This window comes from Trichosurus vulpecula, chromosome 8 (assembly GCF_011100635.1).
Source record: "Trichosurus vulpecula isolate mTriVul1 chromosome 8, mTriVul1.pri, whole genome shotgun sequence".
Lineage (NCBI taxonomy): Eukaryota > Metazoa > Chordata > Mammalia > Diprotodontia > Phalangeridae > Trichosurus > Trichosurus vulpecula.
The window spans coordinates 110,019,379-110,031,854 of NC_050580.1; the positions used below are offsets into that span (position 1 = coordinate 110,019,379).

The window sequence follows — 12,476 nt, forward strand, 5'->3', positions numbered from 1 at the left end:
CTCATCAAAGGTACTTGATTACCTCAATGCTCAGGAGTTAGCAAACAGTAAAAAAAAAAAAAAAAAAAAAAGTCCCACCCTAATTACCAATACAGCCACCTAGCTGCCTCCTTTTTTCCTTTTACCAGGACTGTCGCAAACGTGGGCTGTGCACCCCCATGTGGCCCACTTGTGTCCTCCACAAGCACGGAAAGCAACACAAATGCTTTAAAGCATTTATGTCAATTTCCACACCTGTAGTAAACACAGGTGAGCTTCATAAAATCACACTGTGAGCTGCGTGCAGCCTATAGGCCACACTTTGGACAGCCCTGTTTTATATCAATGATCAAACTGTCAACAAGATTATGAGTTTTTTTTCTTATAAGCCATAAGAATTATTTCCATTATCTTAAATATAGCTTTATGGTTTTTTGTGTTTACAGGATAGCAAAGTTGTAGTTCTCAAACCAGAAATCAAAATGCAAAGCAAACATTTTGGAACTGGAATACTGTGCCTATCACCTCATGGCAAGTGGCTAGCATCGACAGCCAAAGACGGAATACTGAGTATCCGTGAGGCTAATAGTTTGGTAAGTATTGATATCAGTATAGAAAGTCTAAGAAGCAAATACCTTTAGGGAGTTTGAAAAGGAGGGGGGCAATAAACTAGCTTTTATAACCTCCTCAACTTTGGCTTGTACTTTGTTGCAGATTTTTAATTTTCTTGATTTCTTTCTATTCGCAGGCAACAATGATTTTTTTAAATTCAATTTTATTTTGTTTTCTAATTCTTTCCCTCTTATATTCCTCACTGAGGAAGTAAAAAAAAAAAAAACAACATCTGTTAAAATATGTGTAGTTAAGCAAAACAAATTCTCACGTTAGCCATGTCAAAAAAAATTTGTATACTTCAGTGAGTTTCATTGAATTTATCACTGCTTTGTCTGGAAGTGGGTAGCACATTTTATCAGAATTTCAAGTGTTTTATAGATATTTTTCTTTATAATACTGTAATTGTATAAATTGTTTTCCTGGTTCTTCTCGATATAATTTGAAAACGATCACACGAGACTTCCTAGGTTTCTATATCAGTAACAAAACTAGCAGAAATAGTATGATTATCTCAATAGATGCAGAAAAAGCTTTTTGACAAAATACAACACCCATTCTTGTCATTAAAAAAACACTGGAGAGCATAGGAATAAGTGGAGTTTTCCTTAAAATGATAAGTAGTATCTATCTAATACCATCAGCAAGCATTGTATGTAATGGGGATAAGCTAGAAGCTTTCCCAATAAGATCAGAGGTGAAACAAAGATGCCCATTATTACCAATATTATTTAATATTGTACTAGAAAAGTTAGCTTTAGCAATAAGAGAAGAAAAAGAAATTGAAGGAAGTAGAAGAGGCAATGAGGAAACACAACTATCACTCTTTGCTACATAGAGTCTACTTAGAGAATCCTAGAGAATCAACTAAAAAACTACTCGAAATAATTAACAACTTTAGCAAAGTTGCAGGATATAAAATAAACCCACATAAATATCAGCATTTCTGTATATTACCAACAAATCCCAGCAGCAAGAGATAGAAAGAGAAATTCCATTTAAAATAACTGTAGACAATATAACATATTTGGTAGTGTACCTGCCAAGAAAAACCCAGGAACTACATGAACACAATTACAAAACACTTTTCATACAAATAAAGTCAGATCTAAACAATTGGAAAAATATCTGTTGCTCATGGGTAGGCCAAGGTAATGTAATAAAAATGACAGTTCTGCCTAAATTAATGTACTTATTCATTGCCATACCAATCAAACTACCAAAAAACATTTTATGGAGCTAGAAAAAATAATAACAAAATTCATCAGGAAAAACAAAAAGTTAAGAATTTGAAGCAAATTAATAAAAAAATGCAAAGGAAGGTGGCCTATCTATACTAGATCTAAAACTATATTATAAAGCATTAATAGTCAAAAGTACTTGGTGCTGGCTAAGAAATAGAATGGTGGAATAAGTTAGGTACACAAGACACAGCAGTAGTAAATGACTATAGTAATCTCTGTTTGATAAACCCAAAGATTCCAGCTTCTGGAATATGTTTTGAGAAAAATGGCTGGGAAAACTGGAAAATAACATGGCAGAAACTAGGCAGAGACCGACATCTCACACCATATACCAAGATAAGGTCAAAATAGGTACATGGTTTAAACATAAAGAGTGATACCATGGGTAAATTAGGAGAGCAAGGAATAGTTTACCTGTCACATCTATGGAGAAGAGAAGAATTTATAACCAAACAAGAGATAACAAACATGAAATGCAAAATGGATAATTTTGATTACATTAAAATAAGAAGTTTTTGCACAAAAAATCCAGTGCAGCCAAGATTAGAAGGAAAGCAAAAAGCTGGGAAACAATTTTTATAGCCAGTACCTCTGATAAAGGCCTCATTTCTAAAATATATAGAGAACTGAGTCAAATTTATAAGAATATAAGTCATTTCCCAATTGATAAGTGGTCAAAGGATATGAACAGGCAGTTTTCAGATGAAGAAATTAAAGCTATCTATAGTCATATGAAAAAAAATGCTCCAAATCACTATTAATTAGGAAATGCAAATTAAAACAACTCTGAGGTATCACTTTACACCTATCAGAATGGCTAATATTACAGAAAAGGAAAATGATAAATATTGGAGAAGATATGGGAAAACTAGAACACTAATGCATTGTTGGTGAAGTTGTAAACTGATCCAACCATTCTGGACAGCAATTTGGAACTATGCCCAAAGGGCAATCAAACTGTGTATACCCTTTGATCTAGCAATGCCACTACCAGGTCTGTATCCCAAAGAGATCATAAAAAGGAAAAAGGACCCACGTGTACAAAAATGTAGCAGCTCTTTTTGTAGTGGCAAAGAATTGGAAATTGAGGGAATATCCAGCAATTGGGGAATGACTGAACAAGTTGTGGTATACCAATGTAATCATTGTGCTGTAAGAAATGATGAACAGGCAGATTTCAGAAAAACCAGGCAAGAGTTAGATGAACTGATGTTGAGTGAAGTGAGCAGAACCAAGAGAACATTGTACGTAGTAACAGCAACATTGCATGATGATCAACTATGATAGGCTTCCTGCTTCTCGGCAATACAATGATCCAAGACAATTCTAAAAGACTCATGATGGAAAATGCTATCCACATCCAGAGAAAGAACTATGGAGTCTGAATGCTGATCAAAGCATACTTTTTTCACTTTCTTTGTTTTTTGCTTTCTCATGGTTTTTCCCTTTTGTTCTGATTCTTCTTTCACAACATGACTAATGTGGGGGGCAGCTTGGTGGTGCAGTGGAGCACCGACCCTGGAGTCAGGAGGACCTGAGCTCAAATCTGGCCTCAGGCACTTGACACATGTACTAGCTGTGTGACCTTGGGCAAGTCACTTAACCCCAATTGCCCTGCCCCCCCCAAAAAAGCAAAAACAACATGACTAATGTGGAAATATGTTTAACATGATTGTACATATATAACCTATGTCAGATTGCTTGCTGTCTTAGGGAAGGGGTAGGGAAGGGAAGAAGGGAGAAAAATTTGGAACTCAAAATCTTATACAAATGGATGTGAAAACTATCTTTACATGTAATTGGAAAAAATAAAATACTATTACGTGGGGGATGGTGGGAAAGACTTCCTAGGTTTCTTTGAAACCATCCCTTTCATCCTACCTTACAGAAGAATGGAAGGGAGAATAAGCTTTTATATAACACCTGCTATATGTCTAGCACTCTGCTAAGCACTGTACAAATATCTTATCTGATCCTCACAACAACCTAGATGCTGTTATTAACTGCATTTTACAGTTGAGCAAACTTAGGCAACCAGGTTAGGTGACTTGCTCAGGGTCACACAGCTAGTAAGCATCAGAGGCCAAATTTAGGCTCAGGTCTTCTGGCTTCCAGGCCCCTCACTCTATTCACTGTACCACCTAATGCCTTATAGTACAATATTACCTTCATATTCTATAACTTGTTTAGTCATTCCACAGTTAATAGACACCCCTTCTTCAATTCTTTGCCCCCATGAAAAGAGCCACTAGAAATATTTTTTAATGCTTGCATCCTTTTCCTTTGATTTCTTCAGAGTATAGATCTAGTAGCAGTATTCCTGGGTCAAAATATATGCATAGTCTAATAGTTTTTTAGACATAGTTCCAAATGGCTTTGCAGAAAGGCTGGGTTAGTTCACAGCTCTACTTCTGATACATTAATGTACCTGTTTTCCTCTAGCTTCTCCAGAATTTATCATTTACCCTTTTTTGGTCAACTTTGCCAATCTGATGGCTATGAGGTCACATGTTTGCATTTCTTTTCATATGCTCTAGGTGTCAGCTAGATGGCACAGTGGCTAGAGCACTGGGCCTGGAATCAGGAAGACCTGAGTTCAAATCCAGCCTCAGACATTTACTAGCTTTCTGACCCTAAGGCAAGTCAATTAACCCTGTTTAAAAACCCTTTTTGCTTTATTTTCTCCTCTCTCTCTCTCTCTCTCTCTCTCTCTCTCTCTCTCTCTCTCTCTCTCTCTCTCTCTCTCTCTCTCTCCCCCAGCATCTCCTGTGACATAATTTCCTTTTCCTGTCAGAAAGTTCCTCCTACCACATGTGACTTAGGCTTCCTGTGACGTAAGTAGGTCACATGGCCTATTAATAGGTGGGAAAGATCTTCAAATCTAAATTGCTACTACATTGTGGCAGCAGCATGAAGGATACATTGGAAAGACAAAAGTCCGAAAATTATTATGATGGTTTAAACAAAAAAAAATGGGGGCCTGAACAAAGGTGGTTGCAGTTGGGATTAGAAAGGGAGAGGACAGATGTGAAAAATACTTTAGAAGTAGAATGGATTAGAATGGATTGCTGGATTTTCTAGGTGAGGGAAAGGCAAGAGTCAAAGATAACTCTAAGGTTAAAAGCATAGATGAGACTGGAAGGATGACGGTGCCATCAATCAAAACAGACAAGCTATATGGAAGGGGAAAAGACTTGGGGGTTAAGATAACTTTAGTTTGTGCTATGTTGGCTTTCACATTTTGGTGGGATATCCAGGTGGAGACATCTATTATTTGGAAATATGGGATTGGCACTCTGGGCAGAAGATGGGATGGAGATAAAGATTTGAAAAGCCTCTGGATAAAAATTTGTCAATGAACCCAATGAGTAGATGGGCTCACCAAGGGAGACTGTATACAGAGAGAAAACAAGACAAGAGAAGAGGAGAGGAGGAGGGAAGAGAAAGGGAAGGAGGGGAAGGGAGGGCAATGGACATAAACCTCATTCTTCTGATTTCAAGACCCTGTTCTTTCTATTACACCATGCTGTCATTCTTTTATCAATTTAGTTTAATAAAACGAGCCCTGAGTTGAGAGATTGGGGTCCTAAGTTTTAGTTCTAGCTCTTTTATTCATGTTATATAACTTTCAATCAGTCACTTAAACTTCTTTATGCCTCAGTTTTTTCCACATATGCTTTGAGGATAATAGCTTCTTTCTCTTCCAATGCCACAAATATGTTGTAAAAATAATCAAAATACTAAGCATGAAAGACTTTTAAACTACTGGCAGGTTAAGTGCTTAATATTTCTAAGTCACTGTTAATATAACAAAATTATTAGAAGCAACTCATTCCAAAGACTCAACTTTAAGCTTCTATATTCTCCAGACTTAAAAATCTGGGTGTTTACTATGATCTGTATTTGACTGAATCATCCATGGTAATAGGGAGAAAAAGTGCATATCATTCCATTAATAAAACATACAGTGAAATAGAAACATTTATGCTTTTTAATACTGTTTCTTTAACCATTCAGGAAACATTTGCTCAGTTTCAATGCCATTCTTATCAGGGACAAGGAATTCAATCACTGACATTTTCACTCGATGGCTGTTCCATAGTAGCGAATGGTAGGGAAGATGGTGTCCTTGTTTGTCTGAAATGGAAGTAAGTAAAAGCTGAGAAAATATTATTTGTACAATACTTAACTCCCAATTGTTTGTGCTGATGGGTTGGAGCAATGGCATAGATTGTTCCCAAAAAGAAAAAGATAATTCAATACAGAAGCTATTCAGTACTAAAAGGAGTCACCTTTTTAGCAGTTCAATTCAATTTAAAATGTCTACTATGTTTAAAACATGATGTTAGTCCCTGGATTTCTGTTTGTAATTGGCCCATTATAAAAATTAGTTTTCATTGTTCATGAATATACCATTTGATGGTGTGGGAAGAAGGGAAAAGCCATTCTATGATCTAAATTTTGTTGTGGATATCCTCTACACTTGAGTCCCTTGTCCTCTTATTCTTTCACCAATCATGACTTGCCAAGCCCCAACCTCGTATAATACTGACTACCCTGTCTTACACTGCCTGAAGGCCAGGTATGTTATATTTTCACCCTTCCCTCACTGATCTGTAGTACCCTTCAAGTGGGGTTGGGAGAGTCTAGTCTCTTGCCATTGGCTCCAGCCCCCACCAATGGTGTCTCCCCAGTTTTAGGGGTCCACTGAATCCCAATTCCATTTAACTACAAATTAACAGTCAGGTTGTCTTTCATATAATAATAACAACATGTAAATATCCTCCCCCAAAAAACTTGTGTTTGTGTTGGGAAATATAATCATCTTGCACCACCTCAATTTCTAGCAAGAGGATTAAGTTCACAGTTTAGCTCAGTTCCTAAATAGCATGCTATTTAGTTCCAAGTTAAAAAACAAAAAAAAATGTTCCAAGTTAAAAAACAAAAAAACCCTTGGTCCCAGGCATTCTGGTTTTCAGGGCTTCTTTGCTGGGCTGGCTGTAACATCTGGTCTAGAATCCTGCCTCCAAAGTCACCATGGCTTGGGTCAGGGTTTGGTGGGAATTCTCTACCACCTGTACCTAAAACTAAAAGGGGCAAACAGAACAAAATCCCTAACTTGATTCTTGGGGCCAGAGAGCATAAAAGGGAGGAGGAGAAGGAGGCAGTAGTCTTTCCTCTTACCCAGTTCAGCTTATGAGGCCCATGCTATAGAGGGACAGGACCTTCACCATTGCTGGATGCAGCTAGAAAGAGAAACTATCACACGATGGTAGTTCTTCTGGTGATATAACCAATCAAGAGTCTGTAGAGGGACATGTAATGTCTTCTCCCAGAAGCTGGTTCCTGGCCTCTCTGATGTTATATTGAAAAATTAAGGTAAACCGACAGTGGTCTGAGCATGATCAATTTCCTAGTTAGGTTAGCAGTAACCAATAAATTGGGTCAATGGCCTTTCTCAATTACCAAAGACCCCAAGGTAGGGCTCGCCAGGCTTCATCTAGTTTTGGAGAGTACAGAGTTGGGTAGGTGGGGAAGACAATACAATTAGTTACAGAGCAGACAGCATCATGAGGGTGGGGATAACATGATTGGTTGGAAATTGGGAATGAGGGGCTAGCAACCCCCTCCCTCCCTCCCTCCTGTGACTGAAATTGAGTCTGCCTGCAGGGTTAGAGACCGGTACATCCCTGAAGAATAGATGGGTGGGGTAGAGATACTAGACCAGATGGACTCCCTAGTATCTACCTGTATCCCTCAAGGATAAGAGATTTTCTTGAGGCAAGAGTAGAACAGAGATTAGCAGAAGAACTGAACTTCTAAACTTAGCTCATTGGCAAAGAAATAAAGTAATGCAGCTTGAGCTGCAGAATAGGATCAATTATGGAATAGAATCAATTTAATTTCTTCACTGATGCGGGTGCCACCATGTTAAGTGACCTGGTCATGCACAAAGTAAAGCCCTATTGCACTTGTGTTATGCCCACCATCTAGTGCCTTCATTCCTATTCACATACTACTGAATAAAGCTGAAGAAAAATCTCAAACCATGCTGACTGGGCCCACTACAACTTAATGCTACATAATTTCATCTGGGCCCTCATTGTGGCAAGGCAATCCTTGTGTATTTCCTAACTAATTCATTATTCCACTCACCACAGCATCTGTACAATGCCTTTTTATCCCTCTCTAACTTTCCCATGATACTCCTTCATGCCCTTAGCTGAAGACTTTGCTTCATACTTTATAAAAAAAATTGAGGTCATTCTCTAAGAGCTCCCTCATCCCCTCCTCATCTCACATCACTTAAATGTCTTCCTCTACTACTGCCTTCTTCACCCTTGTCTCACATGAAGAAGCAGTAGCCCTTCTCTTTGCCAAAGTAAACCCTTCTACATTCCATTCCATCAGATTCTTCTTCATCGGATTGCCTCTTTTTTCATTCTCACTTTCCCATTCACCTTCAATCTTTTGCTATCAACTGGCTTCTCTGCTGCCTATGAACATGCCTATACCTCCCATATCTTTAAAAACCATCACTTGATGCAATCACCATACTATTATTCTATATTTCTCCTCCCTTTCATGGCTTGAAAAGCCATTTATAATCAGTGTTCCTGCTTCCTCTCCTCTTTCATGATATTTCATCTCAGGATTCCATGCCTTTTCACTGACTCTCCCATGCCTAGAATACTCTCCCTCCTTACCACCAAATCTTGGCTTCCTTCAAGAGTCAGCTCAAATCACATCTTCTGCAAGAAAACTTTTCTGTCCCTTATCTCTTTCCTCTGCCATTAGTTCTAGTGTCTTTCCTATAAGATTACTTTCTATTCAAACTGTATATAACTTCTATGTATGTTGTTTGCATTTTTTTATCCCTCTTTAGAATGTGATATCTTTGAGGGCAGGGATCATGTTTTAGCTTTTCTTGGAGCTTAGTACAGGGCCTGGCACATAGTAAGCACTTAAAAAGTCTTACTGGCTAACTGACAAGAAAATTCCATTGGTACAAGTCAAATACGGTTGAACAGGTCTATCTGGCTATTACAGGCAACCTTGTTATTGCATTATCTTTAACAGTCTGTCATAATGCCGCAGCGTTATCAAAATGACTAAGTTGGACACATCAACCATATATACTTTTATACTGTAGTTAGAAATTTAAGCTAATTAGTCACTTTGAATTGTGGATTCTCAGCCCAGGATGACCCTTGAAGCCTCATGGTTCTCTTCCACCAAAATGGTGACATTTTATAATGTTGAAAAAATGGGCATTACAAACACTTTTGTTTCACACATGCCAGAAGTATTCTAATTGCTCTTGAAGCTATAGTCTTGACATACTCTAAACTCTTCTTAAAACTCTTCCTCAACTCATTCTAAAAAAATCAAATATGACTCAATTTGTTAAATATTTGAATTATTTTTACACCTAACTTTTTTTGCACAGTAAAACCTTATTAATTTGGACCTTTCTAATTTGTAAGTTGGGTAAATAGGAATGTGATTAGACTAAAATTTGTTGAGATATTTACAGATGAAAGAAATTAAAGAAACCAAGATTTCAGAAGACATTCTTAATTTATATGAGAATAAATTCTTTTCAAGCTCTTTTAAACATGCTCAATTACATGAGAAGTCAGAAAATAATCATTTACTATGTTTCTGTCTAGAATTTTTCAAGCTCATGCAGAGGAGAAACCATGGTCCTTTCTTTAAAGAGCTTATAGTCTAGTTGGAAAGACAACACTCATGAGAGTTTCAGATCCTTTCTATTCCATAATTTATTTAATAACGATGGGCAGAGAGTTTAAAATTATAAAATTAAATATTAGTGGAATTGTACAGAAATAATCCTTTTGGTAGTCATACAACCTTTTTAGAACACAACACAGAATTGTACAGTAAGTTCAACAAAATTATTCATTCTCTTTGATCTAGTAATTTCAATTTTAGAATTATATCCTAAGCATATTATTGACATGAAAAAAGACTCATCTGTGCAAAAATATTAAATGCAGTTTTATTTGTATGGCAAAGGGCTGAAGACAACATATTTGAAAAATGATTGGGAAATGGCTAAACAAGCTGTAATGAATGTAATGGAACATTAATGTAGTATTAGAAATGACAACTATGTAGAATACTAAGAAATATTGAAAGACATATAAAGTGATAGAGTGAAGAAAGCATAAGTAGGGAAAAAACTCAACTATATGCAAACTTACTATAATCATATAAAATGATAGCAATGAAATTCAAAAATATAAAAGTAAAAAAACTGTATTTTTGTTATTGTGTTAGTATTATCATTAAGAGTTTTAAACATTATAAATAATTTATAATTTATGTAAAAATAAATATAAGGGTTTTTGTATTTTAATTTATTAGTAAATGGTGCAGTGAGGGTATATAAAAGGTAAAATGGATTTTTGACATTATTTTGTAATTCTCTTATGTGCTGATTCTTACTCTGTTTCACTTAACAGAAAAATAACTGATTCTCTAGCTCAAGAAGCTGCTCAGCATTTTCAGGCCTTTCTAGACATTATGAAGAGCAGTATTGCAAAGGAAAATTCTGCCTTATTGAAAATGAGAGAGAGCCAGCTCAGTTTGGATTTAGTCTCTAGACAATCAGTTGAGTTACTATATAGATTTAAAAAAACCTCACAATCCTACAATAATCTATTTTTAGTTAATATTATTTGAGTAACTATGTCTTTGAGTTTTCTTTTATTTAAATATTACTATCCCTTTGTGCGATGATTTGGTCATTTTAAGGTGGCTTTCCCCTTGTGTTTACTGAGAGATTATTTCTAATTTTTCTCACACCTATAAGAAAATGCTAAATCTGAACAAATTTAAAATCATAGTGCAGAGAAATGTTGAACTTGGAACTCAGAAAAAATTTCAAAATGATGAAAAATTATAATAATATGACATTTAACATACTAAAACTTTGTTATACAAGCTTCTCCATGCCTTTCTATCACATGTATTATTTTGAGAAAATATGGCCAGAAGCTCAATAAGAATAAAACCGAGAATATAATTTACTTCTAATTGTTATATAAAAAGTCATCTTACATCCTGATTTAGTGTAGTATTAAGAAACATTTGCAATTTACTCTGTAACTTACGATACATGAGATATGTTACAGTTTGTATACAAGTTAAGACTTCCTCTTCCACACAGTTGAAAATTGAGGCAGTTAGTTAGATAATTCAGACCAGAAGGCAACCATGGAGGTGACCATCATTAAAAGCATATATTATGTATCTCAGTGCATTTGGTATGATGACACTGACTCTTACTATATGCATCTCCTTGGTAAAATCACAGAATACCTGGGGCTCAATTTTCTCACCTATAAAATAGGTAAGTTGGAATAGAAGGCCTCTCCAAGGTTCCTTTCATCTTGAAATCTATGATCCTCTGATTTTATCCTGAGTACTATATAAACATTTAAACTACCTCTTATGAGCTTATAATCTGAAACCAACAGCCATGATTAAGGTAGATTATTAAGGACATAAAAATAAATTGATATGTTATATAAGTGAAATGTAGCATAACATTTAGTATAAATGTTAGGTATATTTCACAATATGTTAAGCATGTAATATATTCTTGTCACTGTGCTAAACCCTGAGGATACAAACAATGAATGAAAATAGTCCCTTCCCTTTAGGTGCTTATTTTCTAATGGGGAGACAGTATGTATATAAATAGATATATGCAAAATACATATGCTGTAAATACAAGGTAACTTTAGGTAGAAAGGTGCTAGCATCTGGGAGGTTGAGGAAAGAATCCTTCAGATAATGCATTTTAATTTAATTTTTGAAGAAAGACAAAGAATCTAAGAGACATTAGATGAGGAGGAAGAGCATTCCAGGCATAGGGGATAGTCGATTCAAAGGCATGAAGGTGGGAGATGGAGCATTATGTGTGAGGAAATAGGCCATTGTAGCTGGACTATAGAGTGCATGGATGGGGAATAATGTCTAAAAAGAATGGAAAGATAGTTTGGGGCTAGGTTTTGAAGAGCTTTAGATACCAAGCTGAGGAGATTCTATTTAATCTTAGAGGGAGCCACTTGAGTTTATTGAGCGGGGAAGTGGCATGATTAGACTTGTGCTAAACCACTTTGGCAGCTGTGTGGAAAATTGATTAGAAAGGGAAGAAAAAAGAGAGCCCAATTAGGAGGCTGTTGCCTCACTGTCTAAGTGAGAGGCAAAGAAGGCCTGAACTATAGTGGTAGCTGTGTGAATAGAGGGTAGGGAAGGTATAGGAGAGAGATTGTGGAGATAGAAACAAGCTGGCAACTGACCAGATGTGGTGACTGAGAGTGAGAAGTGAAGGATGACATAGAGGTTGGGTATCTGAAGTGACCAGAAGAATGTTGGTGCATTCAACATTGATAAGAAAGTTCAGGAGACAAGTGGGTTTGGGACAAAAATAATGAGTTCTGTGTTGCACATGTTGAGATATCCATGAGACATTTAATTTAAAAAGGCCAATAGGCAGCTGGTGGTATGGAAATCAGGAGAGAAAGTGGACTAAATATTTAAATCAGGGAGTTATCTTTACAAAAATTATAATTAGACCAATGGGAGATGATATGGTCACCAAGTTAG

The 12,476-nt window shown here is 36.2% G+C and overlaps 1 protein-coding gene across 1 annotated transcript in view; it reads left to right on the plus strand.

Moving 5' to 3' along the window:
- The window catches only part of LOC118829600 (cilia- and flagella-associated protein 43-like), a 168,140-nt gene that overhangs the window by 89,236 nt on the left and 66,428 nt on the right, over nt 1-12,476 (plus strand). The window contains exons 18-20 of the mRNA XM_036736553.1: nt 426-572; nt 5,853-5,983; nt 10,325-10,472. Coding sequence (XP_036592448.1) covers nt 426-572; nt 5,853-5,983; nt 10,325-10,472 — 426 coding nt within the window. The remainder of the gene's footprint in view (nt 1-425; nt 573-5,852; nt 5,984-10,324; nt 10,473-12,476) is intronic.